The 25275-nt window shown below is 39.9% G+C and overlaps 1 protein-coding gene across 1 annotated transcript in view; it reads right to left on the bottom strand.

Annotated features, from left to right (window-relative positions):
* LOC127635997 (ADP-ribosylation factor-like protein 15) overlaps positions 1-25275 on the bottom strand; it is a 65901-nt gene that overhangs the window by 25441 nt on the left and 15185 nt on the right. Inside the window, exons 2-3 of the mRNA XM_052116342.1 lie at positions 10308-10452; positions 10035-10094 (exon numbers count right to left, since the gene is read on the bottom strand). Of these exons, the coding sequence (XP_051972302.1) occupies positions 10035-10094; positions 10308-10452 (205 nt within the window). The remainder of the gene's footprint in view (positions 1-10034; positions 10095-10307; positions 10453-25275) is intronic.

Genomic DNA, 25275 nt, shown 5'->3' with positions numbered 1-25275 from the left:
ACACAAACGTGTGATTTCTTTTTCAACATAAAAAGTCTTGTATCCCAGTTTAAAGGCATAATTCAGACGTTCTTTCCTCCATGGAACAAGAAAGGAGATGTTAGGCAGAATGCCAGTGACTGATAGTCCCAGTCGCCATTCTCTTTCATCGTATTGATAAAGGGGCAGTGGCAATCTTCCTTAAAATTTCTCTTTTTGAGTTCCACAGATAAATGAAAGTCATACTGGTTTAAAATATGAGGGTGAATAAATGGGTAAACTCACCCATTAAAAAAGTGATTCCTTTAAAATGCAGAGACAAATATATGGAAGACATTATGTAACACTGTATCTCTAAGGTGCTATCAAAACGTTTGAGTGGTCCATCCAACCCGACACAGAAACATTGACTTAACCAATGGTGTGAGTTTGGGGAGGGACTATACATTTTTACAACCATTGAAAGGCGGGTCAGTTTATTTTGTTTTGCAATTCTGTTTGGTGATGCCAGTAGGGTAGAAATTACACAGTTCAGCTTTAAAAATGGAGGAAAATGGACAATGAGAGGTTCAACTAAACTTTCTGGCGACTGAGTGTGAAAGAGACAACAGCATATTTCGACACAGCATCAATTCGAACATTGCTGGAATGCATTTGGAGAGGACCCCAGCCTTCTTTCAAAAATCATTGCAGATATTGCATTATGTATTTTTATGACTTCAAGAATGCATGCCAACTCGCACACCCACTTGGGGAGGGCTGTGGGAAAAGCCGTGTCCAAATGAAGAGCGTTCGACACAACAGTATTTCTTTAAAGTCAACCCTGAGAGCATATTAAAATGGTTTGTTCTGATGGCCAGTCTACAGCACAGTTCAAATGGGCCCACTTTTACAGTGAACATATGGTTTCTCTTGTGCACAGCAATTTGGGGGTACAAAAATGTGGCCACCAAGACACACAAGTGTGCAAATGCGCAGCATGGCTTTGGTTAAAGTGAGTCACTGAGGGGCCTGTACCCTAATCGTGAAAAAACAGAGCCCAGTTTCTCTATACTTCTTGTGCTTGTGAGTTTTCTGAATGGAATGCGCTGCATTAATTACAAGCATGCTTCATGTGCATCAACCCTTGCACACATATGTGATGATAAGTCCAGGATGAAATTTTCATCTTTATGCATGCCATATGAGAAAATATAAAGTTAATCTAATTCACATCCGGTTTTCAGAAAGGTGGCATCTTAAAGGCACCAGCAGACACAGTGAAGTGCTTCTTGTTTTTTTTGCTCATAGTCAAAAAGAAATCAAAGAGCGGAGCAACAACATACCGTTAACATTCAGACACTGGTCACGCTGCTGGGGAGGAGTTGAAAGGAGCATGTAAATATGAGGATGCTCAAGACAACATGCAAAACATCAACTAATATGACATAAAAATGTGTTACCAATGACTTGATGTCTTATTCTTAATTCACACAATATCAGTAATGACGAGTTCCTCTTCTGTCACTCACTTGACCTTATGTCGAATTAAGTGACACAAGGGGGTCTTCCTTGGGAGCCTCGCGTACCTCTGAACTTGAGAAAAGGCCAATGAGAATGGGCAGGCAGAATTTGCATGTTCCGCCCCCGGACATACGGGTATAAAGGGAAGCAAGCGTACGTCTGTCAGTCAGGTTTTTTCTTCAGAGCCGTGAGGTTGTGCAACAGCAAGCTGAAGTTCACCACTGTTCCACTCACCGTTCTCTCTCTGCTCGCTGTGCAGTCCACGCCCCTGGGTGCTTTCATTGTCTGAAAGAGTGTTTTCCCCTCCTTACAAGAGTTTAAATTTCTCTAAAAGAATTTGAGTTTTCGCTCATAAAAGAGCAATACACAGGCAGGCGTTCAACGTCCTTTTCAGGACGCATATTTTTGTTTGCCCTTCTGCCTCTGTGTAGCTCCTGGATGCGGTCGATATCTCTCCAAGACCGACGGCCACAGACGCTGCCTCGTGTGCCTGGGCAGCAATCACACTGAGGCGGCGTTTGTGGATGGTTCATGTACTCACTGTGAGAACATGACCATGGCAGCGTTGCGGTCACGGCTGTCCTTCCTTAAGGTGAATGCAACTTAAGCTGCCCCCGGCATCGCTCCTTCCCACAGTATTGAGGACAACCCGGCTGGAGATGAAGGTGATTTGTAAATCCCCACGAGCCACTCGCCGGCATGCTCCCCGGGTGGCTCGTGGCAGTCCACGGGTACATGGAGTTCCCCCAGTTGGACAGAGCAGTTGCGATCCACCTGTGTCCCGAGAATTCCGCCACCTGGCGGTACAACCCTGTACTCCTCTCCAGAGCCTGTAGGATGACTTCATCGCTGACCTTGAAAGCCTACAGCGCCACCGGACAGGCCACCTCCAACCCTGTACTCCTCTCCAGAGCCTGTAGGATGACTTAATCGCTGACCTTGAAAGCCTACAGCGCCACCGGACAGGCCACCTCCGCCCATCATGCAATGGCTCTCCTGCAGGTCCAACAAGCCAAGGCACTCAAAGATCTGCACCTGGGAAGTTCCGAGCCTGACGTGCTGCAGGAACTGCGCTCTGCCACCGTTCTGTCTGCCAATTTCTCATTGGCCTTTTCTCAAGTTCAGAGGTATGCAAGGCTCCCAAAGATGACCCCTTGTGTCTTGTTCCCTCCCTCAGGGAATGGAGTTTACAACAGTAACTGTGACGTTTACACTACACGATTTTAAGCCCGATTTTCGCTTGCCGACAGTTTTGTGGAGATCGCAAACAAAAGCCTGAAATTGTAGGCAAATCAGAGCTTGCTCCCGAGAACGACAATCGCAATGTATGAACTATAAAAGAAGCGGTTTGAGAGAAGTGCAGACGTGTCACCGATGTCAGCGAGATATCTAGATTGTTAAATATCTGGACCTGTCTGCGATTCCAAATCACAATATGTGAAATTTTTTGATTGAGACAACTGGAGCGTTGACCTAGAGCCAATGAGAGAGCAAGAAACGGGGCACAGGAAGTTTCAGTGGGAGAAGTCCTGATGTACCTGAAACAGAACATTAACTAGCATGGCTGTGGTATCAAGAAAGTCTTATTGGACCGAGGAAATGGAGGAAAAATTTGAGGAGCATTGGCAGGAGCACCAGTGCCTATTTAATGTTTTAACTGAACTGTAGCACAACCGGGTGGAGAAAGAGAAAGAGTTGGAGAGAAATTACAAATTCTTTTGGACAGTCAGGTAAGCAAGTAGGTAGGGTTTTTTTTAGAAGGTACTTTTCAAATTGTGACCAATAAAATATATGATGCCTTTAGGCGATTAAAATATACACATCTTATTCTGAAATGCATAACGTATGATCATGCATTTGTTTTCGTAACTCGTATCACTTCTCGCGTGTACTCTGTTGTGAAACGTAATTTGGAGTCATCGGAGATTTGTCAATAGGGAAATGTTTTGTAATGTGTTCACCCCATCACGGATTCCTCATGTAATTTGAAAACACTACGACTTCCATGACAAGTGCAATATGAACGGTACCAAGATCCGACGTCTTTGAAAGTCGTATAGTGTGTAGGAGGCATAAAAGAAGCTGTTTTGACTACTCTACTTTTATTAAAAGTAGTATATACGCAGTAGAAAATGTGTAATTTGTATTGTTTATATTGTGCATTCATGGTTCTAATGTGCTAACAAGTTATAGGCTTTCATAATATGCACCAATTACATACTGTTATTGTATTTTATGATAACATTGAAACAATGGGCACTAAGAGTATTTGAGTGGATGAGTAAATAATGACAGAAATAATTTTTTGGGGGTGAAATATTCCTTTAAATCAATGTCTGTGAATAATCGACAGCTTTATTCAAAGCTCTTGAAGATCGGCCAAATCATATAAGTTATTTGCTTGACACTAAGCAGCTGTGCAATACTTTTTTTCCACAACTGCTGTCCGCTAAAAACACTGCCCGAGAGTTGAATGGTTCCACTTCCAAACTCCGGCTCTTAGTCACGCATCACCAAATTATCACTACTAAAACAGTTCTAGAGTGCTAGGTTCAAGTTTGCAACAGACTCCACCTTTCAGATTGGGTTGAAGAGCTCAACTCCCCGATATCATCACAGTATATGATGGAAAGCGTAATACTTCCTGTTCTCATTAGGTATCATCCATTGTAAGGTTCACCAATGATTTTCAAACAACTGACATGCATCCCTGAGAGCAATAGCAAACACACTTACTAATACCCTTCCAGAGAAATACTAATGTTTTCTGCAGATGTTTAGACAATTTGAGGCTCAAATAATTATTTGTGATGCAAAAAGACAGGGCATGGTCGAGACTGACTCATCTGATTAACAAGTGTTTGATCTGCGGCTGCCTTTAAAGGGATAAATCACCCAAAACTGAAATCATTATTTATCCACCCTCATCTTGGTTCAATCATGAATTACTTTTTATTTTTTGGTGAACTATCCCTTTAAAGCAAGCACTATCAAATTTGAACACTTAATTGCTTACCCTATGCAGCCAATTTCCAATATTTTTTTCCTGTGGCCTTAGTACTAGATAACCTTGCTTTTCCAAAACACTCAGCATCCCACTAGTCACACATCTGCACCGACACTTTCCTTATGGTGTGACTACAATTTTGCTCAAAGTCTCCATCTACTGGCTGCCATGAAATATAAAAGCTCTGGGAGGTCTTGAGAAGAGGATGGCCTTTGAAAAGCAGTGGTTTACTTTAATTCCCAACACATAAACATGTGCATTAAGACGAGAACAATGTGACGGAACAAAATAGAGTTTTTATCAGTAACGGGCTGCTGCATTACAATCTCATGTGATAATGCAACTAAAGCACATTTTCACAGAAATCATTACATTATGGCTGAGGTCCAGAGAAACAAAGAGAGAAAGAGAGAGAGAGCTTGCTAAGTGCTTTCAGATGGCCGCTGTGAGATGGTAAATGTGAGCATGTGGAGGACCCTCGCTGGTGCGCCTGTCAGCCCGGCAGATCACACGGGGTGTCATCGCGACACTGATGGGAAATGCACACAGACATCACAGAACTTTGAACGTCTTCTGGCTTCCTGACATCATTCATACAGAAACAAAACATGAGCCAGACGGTCAGACCAAGCAATAACACATGAAAACGGTAAACCGCCTCGATGGCCATGGCAGTAAAGACACGAGAGTGGTCGTGTCAAGCCAGCGCACAACCTCCATCAATAAATTGTGACATGAGCTTTCCGCATAAGGTTCAAGGTTAATATCCCAGCCGTAACCATACACTGGTGTTTTTGGGGAAACAAAGGTCACACTCTGCAGGCCCCTGACACCGAGCTGAACTCTTTAGAGGTCTAGAGGAAAGGTTTCCAAAGTGCTTAATAAGGAAAATATTCAAGGAAAATTCAAAGGCTACATCAATTAAATATTGTTTACCTTAATGTAAAACTGTGTAATAATAGCTTACAGTGAATATCCTTTTCCATATTGTTAAACCCTAACTAGGACTCAACAATAAGGATGGCATGGTGGCAGAACTGTCACTGTGTAGTAACTATATTTAACGTTCGTTGATCATGTACATGTGTTTTTATTTTTAATAAGTATTTAAATGTCATGGTTACTGTTGTAATCTCCGTTCCCCGAGGAAAGGCACAAGACGTTGTGTCGAATTAAGTGACACAAGGGGTCTTCCTGGGATGCCAAACGTACCTCTGAACCTGAGAAAAAGCCAATGAGGTTACAACAGTAACCATGACGTTCCCCTTCTGTCACTCACTCGACGTTGTGTCGAATGAAGTGACACAAGAGGTCCCATATAAAAACGCCATGCACTGACCGTGTTACGTGAACTGCTGAGACAGGTGCAAACAGGCTACTGCGTGCTAGAGGCAACGGTGTCGGATGCAAGAAGCCCTCCCCAACACCCCCAAAGAGGTGTCACATACAGAGCTTAGGTTCCCCGCACCCCTGAGGGGGGAACAGGCGCTACATGACTAGCATGGGAGCAAACCTGGCAGCCGCGCCTTTTCTCTCACTATGTCTCTCACATAAGACGTGAAGCGGCTGGGGCTATCTTAATGCTATGAAATGCGTCGGTGAAGGAGGTCTTTCCCGGTCCTATTCTTTCAGGGGGAAAGACCCTGTGGAGGCCACGTCCTGCCCAGTCAAGGGGGAGGTAACATGTGGCAAATACATTACAAGGTTTGTGAAGCCGTACGTGGGAAATGCCGCGGTGGTAGGTCCAGCCTAATGAGGGGGGAAACTACAAGCACGGCAACGGGGGCAGCGAGGCTGCACAAGGGAAATACATCACGGGGAGTTTGCCTGAAAAGGGAACTAAGCCCGTTGAGCCCAACCCCAGTACAGAGCACCTTGCTCCGCTGAATTCGCCGACCAGAAGTCTAGGGAGGAGAACATCCAGGGAGTGACGCTTTGTGGCTAACCTGAGATAGAAGGTGCACTGGATCAACTTGGTGAAGGCTGTGTGCAAGTGGGACACCCGGTCGGCTGTGCCGCGTTACTGAGTTCTACCGGCTCGGACCTAACAAAACCGACTCAACCCTGAGATTGTAAAATCTGACAAAGATATTGGGTGTTGCCCAGCCCACCGCTCTGTAGATGTCTGCTAAGGAGGTGTCATTGACCAGTGCCCACGAGGATGCCACACTTCTTGTAGAGTGTGCTCGAACCCGCAAGGGGGCGGGCATGACCTGGGTGTGATAAGCTAAGGAAATAGCATCAACGACACAGTGAGCTAACCTCTGTTTGGAGACGGCGTTCCGTTACCACTGTCCGCCGAAGCAGACAAAGAGCTGCTCAGAACATCTAGAGCTCTGTATGCGGTCCAAATATATACGCAAAGCACGTACCGGACACAGCAACGAGAAGGCTGGGTCTGCCTCCTTCCGGGGCAGTTTGTTGCAGGCTCACGACCTGGTCCCTGAAGGGGGTCGTAGGAACCTTGGGCACATAGCCCAGTCGCCACCTCAGGATAACGTGAGAATGTGCCGGACCAAACTCCAGGCAGGTGTCCCTGACAGAGAATGCATGCAGTTCCCCAACCCTCTTGATGGATGCTAACGTAATCAGGAGGGCTGTCTTCAGGGAGAGGGCCTTGAGCTCAACTGAATCAAGCGGCTCGAAGGGGGGTCTCTGAAGGCCCGAGAGGACCACAGAGAGATCCCAGGAGGGGAACAGGCTAGGCAGGGGACAGTTCAGTCTCTGGGCACCTTTCAGGAACCTGATAATCAAGTCGTGTTTACCTACACCTTTAAGGTGGAGGGGGACAGCCTCCCCTCCAGCCTCTCCTGCAGGAATGAAAGCACTGACCGAACTGCGCACCACTGCGGGTCTTCGGCGGAGAAGAACACCAATTCGCAAACAAGCATCACTTTAGGGTGTAAAGTTGCCTGGTGGAGGGAGCTCTGGCTTGGTTGATCGTGTCTACGACTGCAGGTGGTAGATCCACTAGATCTTCCGCATCCTGTCCAGGGGCCAGACGTGGAGGTTCCAGAGTATTTGTGCCAAAGTATTTGTTAACATTAGTTTTAAACTAACATAAACACAAAATAAAATATAGTCTTTTTATTAACAAACATTAAAAAAGATTAATAGATGGTGTAAACATATATAAGGGCTCTATTTTCGTGAGTGCGCAAAGTGCAGCGATACACGCTACGACCTTGTGCAACATCTTAACATCTTTTGTGAGAGCGCTAATTCTAAGTGCCATATGTAAGAACGCAAACTGTGGGTGTATTGTAGGTGGGATACGCGCGCAAACTGTGGATGTATTGTAGGTGGGTGTACGCGCGCAAACTGTGGGTGTATTGTAGGTGGGTGTACGCGAGCAAACTGTGGATGTACTGTAGGTGGGTGTACGTGCGCAAACTGTGGGTGTATTGTAGGTGGGTGTACGCGAGCAAACTGTGGATGTATTGTAGGTGGGTGTACGTGCGCAAAATGTGGGTGTATTGTAGGTGGGTGTACGCGCGCAAACTGTGGGTGTATTGTAGGTGGGTGTACGTGCGCAAACTGTGGGTGTACGTGGGTGTACGTGCGCAAACTGTGGGTGTATTGTAGGTGGGTGTACGTGCACAAACTGTGGGTGTATTGTAGGTGGGTGTACGTGCGCAAACTGTGGGTGTATTGTAGGTGGGTGTACGCGCGCAAACTGTGGGTGTATTGTAGGTGGGTGTACGTGCGCAAACTGTGGGTGTATTGTACGTGGGTGTACGCGCGCAAACTGTGGGTGTATTGTAGGTGGGTGTTTTGGTATGAATTTTGTACCACTTCATTATTTTGATTATATTTTCATTTTTGTTTAAAATGTCATTTGAATTTTTTTTTCGTGTTTGAATAAATGCATTACATTTTTGTCAACTGGTAGAAGTGAAGTACCTGCCGATACAATCACTGTTAATACAAGACATGATTTGTTGTTAGTAGATGCAAATGATTAATAATACTTGCATTCCCTATAATTTAACTGAGTTTATATCCAAATTCAGAAGAGAATCACAATTTCATTGTATATAAAAGGAGCGTGTCAATATCATATAAATGTGTATATATATATATATATATGTATATGCCTGGCATTCATCAAGAACGTAGTTATTGTACATTTTCTATTCTTCTAATTAATTTCGTATAGTCCATTTATACTACCAACTTCTTATGAATGAGCTGTCTTTGTTTATATTGCTGGTGCTTGACAGGGTATGGACTATAATAGGACGCAGATTGTGGAAATCCTTGAGAAGAACCAGATTAAATTACATTTGATCCAACCCATGTGCGTTGTGCAGACGATTTCACCAAACCTACTTGCATCTAGATCTAGCGCATTCTTGCACACAAATATCAAAAATTCACGGTCATGCCCACTGATTTGCGCTCATGACTTATGGCATAGCGCTGCGCTTAGCGCTCTTAAAATATGACCCATATTGTTAATTGTTAGTCCACCTAATGCATTAAATTATGTTAACAAATGGAACTGTAAAGTGTTACCAAACATTTGGTATTGTTAGTTTGTGATAAACACATTTAATAATGTAACAAATAGAAACTTATTGTGAAATGTTGCCAATGAATTTATAGCTGTCATTGAATTGCATAGCTGTATAAATTCTAGCAATTATTGTATCTAAAATCCTAAAAAACATTTGTTGTAAATTGTTTCATTTTTGGTAAATCAAACTTAATGTTAAATGAGAAATACTAATATACCTTTTCTGACACATATAAATAAGTTTCTAAAAACCGATCCCTCCCTTCTCCTAGTGTTCCCTGCATCTTCAACACCCTCTTATTCCCATCATCACTCATTCTAGAGACAGATTCAAAGCTTAAGACCATGACTCATGCTATGCGAGACAATATGGCTACGGGTTCAGCGAGCGAGTGAAATCAGAAACATTTCCTTTGCGTGCCGCATCTAAGCACCGGTTGTTCAATTTACCTTGAAGAGAAAACCATTAGTCATCAAAGAACTGAGTTTGTGTCTTTTCTGGTCAGGTCCTCATGAAACATCTGTGTCATATAACATTCCTTAAGATGTGTCAGATGTTGCAAACATTTACTTTTCAAACATTTAGATGTGAAATAATGGATTGAAATGCTGTTTACAGATGTCTCTGTGAGTACTGGCTATAATTAACTGTGACACACAGTGGGATCTAAAAGTCTAATCTAAGTTTTAGGACTTTGAAAAATTCAAACAAATACATTTTATGCAGTGAAATGAATAAGAAATATGGAAGATTCTGCACAATTTTCTAGGTCAGTAATAAATAAGCAAAAAAATAATAATAAATGTGTACAAAAAGTCTGATTTCCTTGCTTCCAATAAACACACAAGGTGCTCTTTGGGTTCGCACAAATTTGTGGATTTCAACATTTCACTCAAATTGTTGATAAAATAAGTTTCAGAATAATTAATAATAGAAGAATGTTCACTAGTAGTTTCAAATAATTGTACCCAATTGTATTTTAACACACAAAAGTAGTATTCTCATTAACAACAGAGAATATTTACCTCCGAGTTCCTTGACATTTAAAATGGCATTCTGGAACGGCACAGCTTTAATGCTAAAACCTGTGAATGAAAGTTGAACAACATTACCGACTGTTTCATAAAGTCATAAATACGACTCCGTTGCAACACTGACCTAGATTTAATCAAGCTTGATTTCAAAGACATTTGCTGAGCCAAAATCAGAATATAAAGTGTTTGGTGAAAAGGAAGTGCAGAGATCTGTGTTTGTGTTTGCAGGACATGTCTGGTGTTACTCTCTGATGGTGGGCTGACCTGTGGTAGGGACGATGCTGTCTGTTGCCTCACTGCAAAGTCTGGAGAGCAGACTGGTCTTCCCAGAGCCTGTCAGACCGATGCAAACCACGTCATACTCTGGTCTGGGAGGTGGAGGTCCTTTACAGCAAAACGTCCTGAAACACTGAAGATGGGAGACAGAAAGATAGGGAGGTAGGGTGAAGTATAGAAAAGGAAATGGGGAGGAAGTTAGACAGGTTAAGTTGAATTAGATCAGTTGTACTGGATTTACACTGAACATCAAGTGGCTTCTTAACACAGTGCCAACTCACAGAAAATCACAAAGGTTTCCTTAAAACGGAGAGTTCAGCTGAAAAAGAAATTTCTGATCATTTACTCACTCTCAAGTTTTTCTGTCTTACACAGAAAGTTGGCCTCAGTCGCCATTGAATTTCAAAGCATCTTTTTCCATACAAAGAAAGTTAATGGTGACTGAATTTGTAGGCCCTTAACATCTCATTTTGTGTTTAATGAACCACAGAAAGCCATAAGGGTCAGTAAATGATGATAGAAATGTAATTCTTGGCTGACCCATCCCTTTAATATTAAACGGTGACATTTGTTATCAATTAATAATCAATAACAAACACAGTGTGGTTTTCAGCATGCTCATCATCACTGCAAGAGAACCTATATTTAATGTACTCTGGGTCATATTGTTTTCTTTGCATAAATGTATTCATGGTCTTTCGAGGGTGAGGGCATGTCACGCAACCTGTCTTTATGTAGTAGTACACGTACGTAGATGGCAGCGCATGGCCAACGCATTGGCAACATGCAGTCCAGCTGAACATGCTTAAAGGGATAGTTTACCCAAAAAATTTAATTCTCATTATGCCATCCCAGATGTGAATGACTTTCTATCTTCAGCAGAACACAATTGAAGATTTTTTAGAAGAATATCTCTCTGTAGGTCCATACAATGCAAGGGAATGGTGATCAAACATTTGTAGCTCCAAAAATCACAAAGCAAACATAAAAGTAATCCATAAGAGTGTTTAAATACATATCTTCAGAAGCAATATAATATGTGTGGTTGAGGAATAGAACAATATTTAAATCCTTTTTTACTCTAAATCTCCCCTTTAACTTTTGCACCACATGTGACTTTCCGACGTAAAAGTGAAAGTGGAGATTTAGAGTGAAAAAATTACTTTTTGATCTGTTTCTCAGCCACACCGATTGTATCACTTCTGAAGATATACATTTAAACACTGGAGTCATTTGGATTACTTTTATGTTTGCTTTACGTGATTTTTGGAGCTTCAAATTTCTGATCACCATTCACTTGCATTGTATGGACCTACAGGGCTGAAATATTTTTCTAAAAATATTTGTTTGTGTTTGCTGAAAAAAGAAAGTCATACACATCTGGGATGGTATGAGGGTAAGTAAATGATGAGAGAATTTGAATTTTGGGGTAAACTATACCTTTAACATGTGTTTTTGCATTACTGTGGTGGTAACAAACCACAGTACACAAGGGGGTGATAGAATTACCTTCAAATGTCTGTGCCTTTAATATGAATATGACTTCAACTTACTTGCGCAACAATACTCTCCTCAAAATGTTGTTCCACCATGATGGTAGTTGACTTGAAAGAGGAAAGTCACTGTTGATGTGGACAGTCCACACTTAATGTCCACTATATCCCCCTTTTGGCAATGTTGAGAATGCAACTCATGCTTGCATTAAACAATGCCATCAATCAAACTAGCATAGCTAGAAGCATTTAGGTTCAGTTACTTACATAGAATATGTTTCGGCCTTACCTATGCACAAATATAGGGTTACTTGCATTTTGATTATTTTAATTTGGCATTGTTTTTCCCTGTTGTCCACAATCCTATTAGAACAGACCTGCAACCCCTTTTGGGTCATGATTTACCAGTTGAGGACCCCTGATTTAGACTGAAACTTCTCACTTGTGTTTGTTTTTGTGATGTTTTAGTGACCGTTTTTGCAACTTTTGGTCTGCCATTCTCCAAGAGAAATGTTGTGGGTGTATTTGTATATTTTTGTGGGTGTATCACTCTAGAACCAGAAACACATCTCAAAGCCATCTGACATCTGTTGACAACATCTGGTTCAGCAAAAGTTACTACGGAAGAAAAAAACAAAGTCTACTGCACAGTGCCTCCATATGGGCTGAAAGGTACCGCAGTGTTCTAGACAAAGTAAGTACCCCCATTGTCAGAGCCCTTTGGTTGACAGCATGACAATGAATAAAAAAAAATAAATGGACAGTAAATGTCAATGTCGCAAAGTTGACCTAACCGGCAAAACGCACACATAAAGAAAAACACAGATCGGATCACTTAACAGATCAAAAGCTTCCTACTATACAGCCTAAGCAAAGAAGATCAAAGGGCTGGCAGGGCCCTCATTTTGAGTACGTTTGACATACATAATACGTGAGCAGGAGGCATTGCGTTGTGTTACATTATGATGGTACGGGTAAAGGGAACTTAAAGCAGCCAGGCCCTTACGGAGTAAAAAATAAATCTATCTACAGTCAGTGTAATTTTTGCATTGATGTCTTCCGTTGATGTCTTTCTCTGTCTGCTTCCTTTTTGAGTCACAAAACAGCAGATCTGACATCTGGTTAGCTGTATCTATAAAGAGAGACTGTATAAGAGCACAATGAAGTGCGTCATTCGAGACACAGCTATTAAGTGCCACTGAAAACTGAATTCTGGCTTTATATAGAGGTATATGAGCCTGAGAAATCAGTTAATGAGAAATGCATTAATGTAAGTGCAAATGAGACTTCTTTCATCACACATGGTGGAAATATCTGTGCTTACTGCTTTGTATGCTGAGTAAAGCAAACAAAGCAGTGAGAAATCATTTACAGCATATGCATTTGTTTGTTTGCATACATACATTATAAAGCCTGAACATGTGACTGCAAGGAAACTGTGAGGGAGGCGTGGTGGGGGTTCGGTTAAAATGTAATACAGAGTCTGGGCGTTTTTTATTAGCAAATGCTGCCCTCTAGGGGACAAACTGGGCTTTACACCAACCAAAGAAGTTGTAAAACAGAGTGCTGCCTTTTAAGAGAACAAAAAGGACGGAAACAGACCTAATTGTGACTAAATAAATTACTAGACATGTGGATCTTAAATCCCTTTTTTAAGATAACGTTTTGCTAAATTTACCTATTTACTTCTATAATTCACTTGTCTGGTCTTGATTAATCAGTGCAAATCATTCTAAATATATATATATATATATATATATATATATATATATATATATATATATATATATATATATATATATATATATATATATATATATATATATATATATATTCCAGACAATAAATATCTATTGCCACCAACATCTTAATGCTCACTGAATATACTGATTCACTCAGAAATAAAATACATGGCCAAAATATGTTCCTTAATAAATGCCCTTCTCTTCCTATGCACAATAAATAATGTACTGTTACTGTTAAAACTACCCATGACTTTTCACATGAGTACAGTTGTACAACTAAGGCCCACTTTATAAAAGATGACTGAGAGACAAAATTAAAATATAGCCTACAGGGTTTTCATGGAAAAAAAATTTAACCTCAAATATGATATCTAGATAGTATATGAAATATTAACCCATATGCAATATATTAAAAAAGTCAAGACTAGACCAGAAAGATTTTTTTATAGGATTAGAAATATCTAAAATGCTGTTTCATGTAAATCATGATTATAAGGAGGAGATTAGGAGTAATGCATATGGATGTTAAACAGGTTGAACCTGTAATTGAGGGGAATTTCATGATCTAAGGTTCTAGGAAAAGCCAGTAGCCAAGATTGTTTTTAAGTCTTCACTTCATTTATAAAAGCTTCATTTTTAAATCACAAAAAATTAAATACCACACTGAAAAAAATCACGAGTTAGATTTACTCCAAACATACTTGAAGCATTTAATGCATAACGCTTTTTAAGTAAATTCAACTTAGTCATTTTATGTCAGCATAAATAGGAAACCTCTGTTAGATGTAAACAAATGTATCAGTTCATTCAACTTCATTTACTTAAAAAGGTATGTCAAAAGAATAAGTTTTAACATCTAGCAGAACATCGTTTCAAATGAACATTATTGTTTCTACTTAATTTACTTGATTCTGAAGATAATAATAACTGAGGTCAGTCAAAGAAGTGCAGATAAAGCTGCACTTCAGCTACACACATTCACAAGCACAAGTTAAAATTACAAGGGTTGAACAGGATCCAAGTTGACCAAAGGGAACACTAATCACCCAAATGGTAACTTTGCACAAAACAACTAATTACAGTAAAACAACATCAATAACATGACAAAAAAGCTAAAATCTCTATGAATTCTACTCAACTGAATTCTTAATAAATGAATTACGCCCACATATGTTCCTTTTGATCAAACAAACATGCATAAATCGTAAAAGCACAAGGGCTTATGGGTATTTCCCAGAACCTTAGTTATGTACTTGAGTTAGTAGTACTTAAAATACACATTTGATGGATTTTAAGCCATAGAAGTTACAATTATTCGTTTACTTTATTTATCACTCTTAGTTTACCTTAAAATGTACATTTTGTGTTGTACACATTAGTGCAAATTAAATAAAGCTAAAAATGTACTGTTCTGAGTAGAAACTACTTATTTTCATACATTATGTTTGTTGAGCCAACAAATGTTTTTTTTTTCAGTGCACAAACATCACATTTTAAAGTCATTTGTAAAGTCCATTCCGCAAGAAACTAATGTAGGGCGAGACTTGGGGGGTGGGTAGAGTCACGTTGGGGTAACCTCCTCGTGGTCGCTATAATGTTGTTCTCGCTCTCGGTGGGGCACGTGGTGAGTTGTGCATGGATGCCAAGGAGAATAGCGTGAAGCCTTCACACGTGCTAGGTCTCCACGGTAACACGCTCAACAAGCTACGTGATAAGATGTGAGGATTGACGGTCTCAGACGTGGAGGCAACTAAGATTCATCCTCCGCCACCCAGATTGAGGTGAGTCAGTACGTCACAATGAGGACCTAGAGTACAATTTGAATTGGGCATGCCAAATTGGGGAGAAAAGGGGAGTGTAACAGGGTTCAAATGGGCCAGGAGGTGGCAGGAACCGGCTGAACAGTCAAAGTAATATTTAATGAAACAAAAAGACACAAACACAAATGCATACACAGCAGCTGCGTGTGGCTCTCTCTCTCTCCCAAACTGCCACATCCGGCTGCCTTTACCCCTCTCCACGGCTAATTAGCCCGATTGGGGGCCGGCCGTGCGTAGTCACGGGCCAGCCCCGCCCTCTTCCTCCCTATTCCTCTTTCCTTAAAAATGTTAATATTTGTTAATTGCATATTTGCCTGGTAACTTTTATGTAAAAATATAAGACATTACTCTTAAAGGGATAGTTCACCCAAAAATAAAAAATTCTCTCATCATTTACTTAAACATTTTTGGAAGAATATTTCAGCTCTGTAGGTCCATAAAATGCAACTGAATGGTGATCAGAACTCAGAAGGTCCAAATATCACATTAAGGCAGCATAAAAGTAATAAATAATACTCCAGTAGTTTAATCAATATCTTCTGGAATGATATTATGGCTGTGGTTGACAAAAAGATCAATATTTATGTCCTTTTTTTTTTTACTATCAGTACGACTTTTGACCAGCCCCGACCAATAGGTTGCTGAGTGTGAAAGTCACTTCCACTCCCGAATGTGAAAGTCAAGGTAAAAGTGAAGATTTTATTGACATATATTTTATAGACTTTCTCACCCACACCTATCCTGTCTTGAGAAGAAATGGATTTAACCACAGGACTCTTATGGATTACTTTTATGCTGCATTTATGTGCCTATTGGACCTTCAAAAGTCTGATCACCATTCACTTGTATTGTATGGACTGAAAAGGAGCTAAAATATTCTTAAAATCTTCATTAGTGTTCTGCAGAAGAAATGAAGTTAAACACATTGGGATGGCACGCGGGTGAGTAAACAATTAATCTTTGGGTGAAAAAAGGTAATTCCTGACTAGCAACAATGGAGTATTTATAGTACAGTTAGAGTCTAATAAGAAATTAATTTCTCAAAATTGGGGCCAGGACAGTCAGGATTGATGCCATATTTATTATATTCCATATTTTTGGAGTCAAAAAATTATTTATTTTTTTGAGTGATTCTTCTTTTTTTTATGTGTGACATAAATATATTCAAACTTTTTCACCTGAATGTTTGTATCTCTCAAACAGACCTGCTTTTTTACATATTTAACTTTAATTTGGCAATTTTATTTAAATGGATATTTTTAAGTATAACCTATTTCATGTTATCTTTCTTTTCAGTCACTTATAATAATATTAATAATTATTAGTATTATTATCATATTTTTATTATTATTATTGTTATTATTATTAGGGGCCAAGTCCCAAAGGGGTGTAGGCCCCTATTGCTTATGTAGATTTTCGTATTATTATTATTCCAACATGGGAGTATGATAGCCCTATGAACCGAATGTAAGAAAATACTGACATTTGGCACACTGATGGGGCAGGCATGAATAGCCCCCACAGCAAATTTGGGACCTCTAGGACAAATTCTATAGCGCCACCACCAGTTTAAATGTCACTTTTATTTTGCACATATCTTTTGAACCGTTTGGCAAATAAACTAAAAAAAGTGACGCTACTGCAAATTTAACAATGTCGACGTAAAAAAGGAAGTGAGGCTGTATCTTGGAACCATGATTAGAACCATGATCATAGGGTACATGCAAATTTTTGTGACAGCACCACCAATGGGTCAAAACATTTACAAAATGGCTAACTTTCCTTAGGTCTTATGGAATCCAATGATACCACATTTTTCACTTCAGCTTTAAACACTTGCAAACCAACACACCTTTTACCCAATTGGTCATGCATTTAATAGAGCAAATTACACAACAATAGCAATGACCTAATCTTTACCCAGGTAGTGCAGGTGATTACTGATAATCACCATCTTATAATCTCCAACAACAGTACAAAGAACACATATGGAGGTCAAATTGTGTGCTGCTCTTGGCTCGATCCTGTCACAATTAACTGGGGGTGGTTTCATAAGCTGTTTGATCCGGAGGCATCTTCATCCATGGTGCCAATACCCACCAGTGCCAATGATGCCCTTCCTACTCTGCAGTGCTGTTATTATGGTGTTTCAAGGTAACGAAATGCTGGGCACACTGCCAACTGGAAAGGCTGAACAACAGGAAACAGGAAGGACTGTGATTGATGCCATAATAGGAGGACCAGGACGAAGATATTGTCCCATGCCTGAAATGCATCTAAGACAAGCTGGTGTATAATAACCAAATTTGGTTTATGACAAGAATTGGGAAAGTGGAAAAGAAGCATCAAAGGTTAGTGTTTCCCCAACCGTGTTGCTGGAGTACACCAGCACTGAATGGCTGTCAATGGAGAAACATGTTTTTAATAGGGTGTAGTTCCAGCATCTACCAGCAGGGTCAAGGGACTGGGAACTAGGGCTGCAACTAATGATTATTTTGATAATCGACTAATCTAACAATTAGTAGAACGATTATTTGACTATTCAGCCGATTTTTGCAATGGTTAATCATTAGCACTTAACTGACTATTCCGCTTGTGCCCCGACTTAAAAGATTTAATTAAACGTGCTTGCGAACCAGACAGTTACAGCTGCACCACCTCATGCATAATTCCCTCGTACTTTGCGATCAACATCACCTGAACCTGTGAAAGTTTAGAGTGCATCTGGACTGTGAGCTGTGTTTTCTTCCTCTCCTCAGTCAGGCGTTAACTGCAGCGCGTCTCTTGTGTGCCATCATATGATCTCATGTTACGTTAAATGAGATCAAACGACTCTTTGACAACAGACATTTTTGTCAAAAATGTTTTTTTGTCAACATTGTCGCTAATGTCGACAAATCGTTTAAGCCCTACTGGGAAAAAGAACATGCTTCACAGCCAATTCCTGACCCGCTGTTTGAATAAGGTGTGTTACAGAAGGGAGACATCCAAAATGTGCAGTCCTGGGATTCTCAACGAACAGGATCGGGAATCGGGACTCATCATAGACGATTGCAAGTCTTAGGTGCAGTCACACAAGACTTTAATCATACAAAATAACTTTGGATACCGTAATACTGCAAAGTGCAAACCATTCCACTTTGAAGTTTGTATTTTTAGTGTTGAGCCAAGAGAGGTCAATCTGTTATGTTTTGATCCTTTCTTGGTCAACTGTTTCATTGCAATAAGAATTAAAGAATTTGCAGAGTTCACCAAACTTTAATTTTGTACATAGCAGAAAAATAAACCTCTTTGCACAAGCTTGCGATTCTGCTCATCTGCCTTCGCAAGCATATGAATGGAAGTGAATGAAGCACAGAGTCAAATGTGATCGGTGCACCTTTTGAGGACAACTCTTCAACCATTTAACGACTTAGCAATTGTGTACATAAAAATAGATAATCATCTATAACTGTTTTATAACCCTTTAAAGCTTCAAGAGGTATAAAACTTGTAAATAAGATTCACTGTAGACACACAGATTCCATGTGACCTAACCACATTTCCAGCCTTACTAACATTATACAGTCAGAATGGATTAAAAGCTTTGGCTCAGAAGTAACCAGAGAACTTTTGTTGGCCTCTCATGTTGACCCTCAATGTTTCACCTGAGGTGATTGGATACACTGTGAATATCTTCCATTTAACTGCACTAGAGTTTTGAGTCAACAGAGCGCATGGGGATTTGCACAGTATTAAAGCTGTAGCAGGATAAAAGAGAAGGGCTCAACAATGCCCAGCTAAGCTGGAACTCCCCCCGCTGTTCTGCCACTGATGGTGATGGCCTGTAAATCTTGTCCATTACCCCTTCTTCAGCATTTAAAGGGAACTTTCACCCAAGAATGAAAAACTCTTTCATCATGTGCTACTTACCTTCATGTTGCTACGACCAAATGACTTCCGTGGAACACAAAGTGGAATGTTAGGCACAATGTTCAGGAATGGCAGCCTTAGTCACAATTCACTTTCATTGTTTGGAAAAAAAAACGCAGTGGACCGCAAGTGAATGTTGACTAAAGCTGCGTTCACACTGCCAGCGAAACGCAGCGACAAAACAACCTCATACCATTAATTTTCAATGAGAGCTGGCGACTTCCGGCAACACGAGCAATGGCGACCGATGGCGACCGGATGTGGGCGTGTCCAGTGACGCAAGAAAGTTGAGAAATGTTTAACTTTATGCAAATGAAGAGCGACTTTCGGGAGCGACAGCCAATATGAGAGAAGATGGTAGAGCTCACGTGATCCTAATATTTTTATAATAATATTAATTGTAAAGAAAGCTGTTTAGACACTCCATACACACCACTAGCGACCTAACCGCCAGCCACTGGCGACAGGCAGCGACGAAGTAGCTGGCAGTGTGAGCGCAGCTTAAGGCTGGCATTCCCTAATAAGGCTGGGTGATATGTAAAAAATATTTTAATGATAATTGCCTTATATCGTGTCATATTTTTGCTTTACCGTTTTTGCTTTAAAAATGTTATGAAAATGAACATGAAAAACTTAAAAGACATTTCTACATTTAAATGGCACTTTAAACTAAAAGAAAAAAGCAATTAAAATAACAAAGTGATCAAATCGTATATACTGTAACCACCTCCCCAAATCCAAACATTTACCGTCCCCAACGGCCTCAAGTATTCATCAATGACAACAGGCGTAAAATTGTTAATAGCCTACAAATTAAGAACTAAAGACAATTCTACATTTAAAAGATAATAATAACAATCATAATAAATAAGCCTGTGGCAGGGCGGAGGGCGGGGCCTGGTCGTGATCCTACGCACCCGGTCCCGTATTAGGCTAATTATGCCTCGTGAGGGTTAAAGGCTGACTGCAGGGGTTCGTGCGGGAGAGAGAGAGAGTTAGCGGACATGTGTGTGTGTTTGTGTCTTCTATTAAGTTTATCATTAATATCATAAAGACGGTTCTCGCCTCCTCCTTTCCACTGATCCCTTTACAAAGCCTTTTTTGTTCCCAAAATAATGCTGCTAAAAATGTTTTTTTTTTTTTTTTTATCAAATTTGTGTTTGTATTGCATTTTGGTAATACAATTAATGCTGCCTAAAGAAAATAATATAGAACTCAATTTCAGGTTCAAGATGAACATGTCTTGTATTATTTTATGATTTAATCACTTTCATCTTTGTTTCTTTACAAAGATACAGTATACTGTATATTACTGAACCTGTAGAGTTGCGTTCACAATGCATGTTAACAGCTAACTGCTCTGTGGAAATACTAAAAAAACACAGCACCTCCTGAGATAATTTTCAGAATTCTAATAGACAACATTATTCTTGCAAACAGTTTTTAGATAAATAAAACAGAGAAAAAAAAGAGTGATAACTCTTTACATGCGCCAATTCCACGAGACAATTTCGCGCTGCATGCCTCTGAACAAACAGCATCTTGGGCATTGATGGCTTTTCTTTTGTCTGTTCTTAAAAATATTATAAAGTTCTTCAAGCCTCATGTCTTTGTGTCTAAGTATTTCTTGTTATGTGTAACTCCGAGACGACTTACACGTCACCCACCTGTTGCGGGTAGAATAAAAAAATGACATGCTCATGAAATTCCTGCATATGGACAGGATTCAGCCTTGTCGCATTTGCCGGGTGGTGGGTGCTACTTTCACACCATGGCGCTACTGTTAAAAATAACTATATATACAGTACACTATAATATTATAACTATACTGTTTAATATATAACTGAGCAGATCCATGATTTTGCATTTCCCAATACTGTCGATCACATCTATCAATAAGTCTTTCAATCGGCATCGGCCTATTTATAAGATATCGTCGATATCCGATTACATCGTCCTATTGCCCAGCCCTAGTCCCTTACATTGTACATTTTGTGTTGCTTCACTTCACATCAAAGAATGTTTATTTTTGGGTGAGCTATGCCTTTAAGTTAAATAACTGCTGCTAATCTTTAACATAAGATAGAACACTTCAGATACCAAAGCTATTCACAGTACTTAGAAGCCATCAAACAAATCACAACATCTACAAGGGTCAAGCCATGCCTTAAATAACTGGTGAAAGGGATTTTATTTAGTCTTTCCCAGGAACGAGTAAACGACTTAAGCAATGGCTTGAGTTATGGTCTCAGAATCTGGAATGGCAGGGGGAGCCTACAAACCCAGTACACTGGGCGCTCATACAGGAAGCTTCTTTTGTTTTCCTATTCCGTACAGATTTCCACCCAGTTCCCACCTTTGATGGGCTGTTTTTGGAATGGTATCCTGTTTGGTCTGACAAGGCTTCCAATTCCCAGCAGTTTCTGGGCCCCATAGAGGACTAGTCATACTGGACTGTGGGATATTCCTCCGCTGGAGAGCAACTCTGTGACATGACTGCCACGTCCTGGCTTTTCAAAGCACGGAAGTGAAGCATACAGAATACATGGTTAAAGTCTACATTCTAACACCAGCCAGGCTCCTCTGTGGGCCACTGTCTGCCATAGGAGATGTCCACCCTCCTACTGTAACTTATGGAACAAAGTGCATTTGGTAACAATGGGTCTAATTACTTAATAATTTTTTCAAGTTGCATACTTATGTGAAAATGCAGGAACGCTTTTTAAGCAGAAAATGTTCTCGTACAAAAAAGTCTGTTGGATAAACAACAGGTGTGTATGCACATAAATTTGTAATCTATTATATCAGTTTGTAATCTGCATAAAATACACCCACACAATCTCCATATCTCCAAGGCGTTCTCATTCTAAGGATTAAGTCAAGTGTGTCATTATTAAAGGTGGGGTATGTGATTTGCAAAACGGCCGGCAGATTTTGAAAATACACAACTCTAAGGTCCTACCTTCTCTCCTCCAACGCTGGCCCTGACTCCACCCATTCGAAAAACATGGACGCGCAATCATGCACGAGCGAAAACTCAGATGCGCAGTGTTCTAGCAGTGTTCTAGACTCACTAGTGTTCACCTGTCAGACAATTTTTCAGAGCAAATTGTTGACACAGCAGGAGGAGGGATTCGCATACCACTCTTGAAAGGTGTAGAGCTGATTTTCTCATAACTGTAAAAAAAAAAGAACATAGCCAGCCCTGGCGTCTGTACAGCGGTCTTCTATTCAAAACAGGATTCATAGAAATGTGGAACAACCCCACTAGCACTATAAAAGCTCTATTCTCCATACATAAATACAATCGCTTCCTGTTACTGGGTCACGAGCTTTGAGTATGCGCATCGAACGGGACACGCAGCCAGGGTGGTGGGGGAGGGGGCATGGTACGACCGTTTGATTGACACATTTTCTGTCCAATGATTCTAGATGGTCTTGAAAATGATTGGCTGGAGTTTTTCGAGTCCTGCCCGTTCCACAGATGATTAAATTGCTTAATTTTCATTTCAGTGCTTCTAATTTACAGCCAGTAAGTGGGTTAGGAATAGGATTTCAAGTTATTTTGAAAAAATGGTCAAAAAAGAAAATCACATACCCCACCTTTAAAACAAAGATAAACTTAGTTTACATCTTTTATTTAGGCCCATACTACATACATTTAATTGGCTATAAAGTGATTTCAACAACAAAATTGCGGCTCAGATTATGTTTTCCACCCGCACCATTCTCTGTGAAATCTAGGAGACTGTTGTGTGAAAATCCCATTTAATCAGAAGTTTCTGAGATGCTCAAACTACCCCTTATCGAAGTCACTTAGATAACATTTATTCCACATTTTGATGTTTGTTTTGAACAACAACTGATCTGTTCAACCACCTATACATGCTTTTAAGTATTTAATTGCAGTCACATGGTTGTCAAATTCGATTTTTGTATTAACAAACAGGTGTACCTAATAAATTTGCGACTGAGTTCAGTTGTTTAATGGATACTTTTAGCCAAAGCTACCTTTCTTCAAAGAATATACTTATTACAGGGACAGTCTTGGTGCGTTCATGTCCTCCTGGAAAGTTTTTACTTCTGAGGTCAGAGAACATGTATACGATGTGATGTCACATTCAAGTGATTTTAGTTGGAAGGAACTGACCCATTTTGAAATTTCAGATTTTTCATACCATATATTTTTCTAATTTACTGGCAAAGACTTTTTAGCACAAAATACGAACGCGGTACATCAGGTGTGTAGTTAATAAGTTATCTATTTATCACTCTCATATGACCACATATAATGATGGGAAATGTACTTTTGTTGCACAAGCCTGTTGCTTCATACACCAACTAAATGGGACTTATTTTCTGGTATTAACAGTATACAAAAGCATATAAATGAAACTGCGCAGTAAAAATTCACAAGTAAAACTCAATTATTACCAATAATAATTTGCTTCCACCATGATTCTTAAATCAACACTCCCAAACTCGGAAAATCAGGGCACAATTCCTGAGTTTCCCACTCATACCTATGACTGTGTTATGGTGTCCCAATATGATCGCACACCTGTCTCAGCTAAATGTTTGTTAAACTCATTTTATTATCATTTAATGTAAGAACTTTGGCTCGTTAATGGATATTATTTAATAAAAGGGAATGTTTGTCAATAACTGTAAACCTCCCTGCCCTGCGTGACGTAACACACACCTGCATATCGACAAAATGAATGAAGATTTCCACATGAGTTTCCAAGTTAGATGACCGATATAAAGTGTCATTCCGTTGCAGTTTCCCCAGTCGAAAGGTGGAAATTCAGACTCTCCGAGTTTAATGGAATGCTTCATGAATCACAGCAACAACAATACAGAACATCGCGGCTTTCCTCACATTTGGGGACACACACAAGGCGCGTGTGGCAGTGGACTCAACGTGCTGAAGCAGCTCATATACAGCAGGCGAGGGTTTCAAACAGCTAGACAGATCACAGCTAAGCTAAACTGAACATCGACTTAACACGCATATTAAAAACGTAATGGTTATGGCCAGAGGCATCAGGCCCATTCAAAGATACTTGAGCCAAGAGGATTTTAAATGGATTATTTGAACTTCCAAAAACATATTTTTAACTTCGATAGTTAAATTGAATGATTATTGCATGTAAGAAAAGAATGTGTATGTGGCAGAAATATTTATTCACATTCTAAATGTAGTTTTTTTTGTCAGTCCAATTGACCACGTTCCGCTAAAGGCGACATCCCGTGGCTGCATTGGATCGCACTCACTGGGAAGGTCGAGCACATATGGGAAAGCACAATGTTAAGATAATTAATTAAACCAACTTATGTGTTAGCATTTCCTAAATGTGTCTGTCTCAGTGGAACAGTCAATAGTTTTTTTTCATAGTCTAATATAGATTGTCAATATTTTTGTTTGTCACTGTTCATTTCCTTTGGTGCTGAAATGTTTTTGTTTTTCGGTTTTGCATCATAGCACTCTCTTTTCTTCATGTTTAAAGAAAGCAGCAGTTCCTCACCTATTTCAGTCATTATAAAAACTGTTTTTTTAATGTAATGAAAGGCAGTTTTACATGGTTCCTCTGTAGCAGCAGATTTTGTATCCGTTGAGAAAGGCGGCGGATGGCTGAAAGGATCGTTTACATTCTCTGTCTAGGTGAAAACTGTTATGTGTCAAACAATGGAGGCAACTGTGATAACTGGTGTGATGAAGAGACAGCATTCCATGTTTTATTGGCATGTTACAGAAGACAAAAGACAAACAGATATGGTTTGATTGGCGAGATTTCCACAGTATTCTTCCAATCACTGTTATTGTAAACAGTGCAGCGATTCTCGTCTATGGGTTCTTCTCTTATATAAAATTGTACATCCTCGTTGCCTTTTCTTGCATCATTTCTTCATGAATTTTCTGTGAAATATCAAGAACATTTTTATAATTTACTGTGAGCATTTTTTGGCAGAACCTTATTTATGT

The sequence above is a fragment of the Xyrauchen texanus genome, chromosome 43 (genome assembly GCF_025860055.1).
Source record: "Xyrauchen texanus isolate HMW12.3.18 chromosome 43, RBS_HiC_50CHRs, whole genome shotgun sequence".
In the NCBI taxonomy this organism is placed as follows: domain Eukaryota; kingdom Metazoa; phylum Chordata; class Actinopteri; order Cypriniformes; family Catostomidae; genus Xyrauchen; species Xyrauchen texanus.
This window is presented reverse-complemented; position numbering and strand designations above follow the sequence as displayed.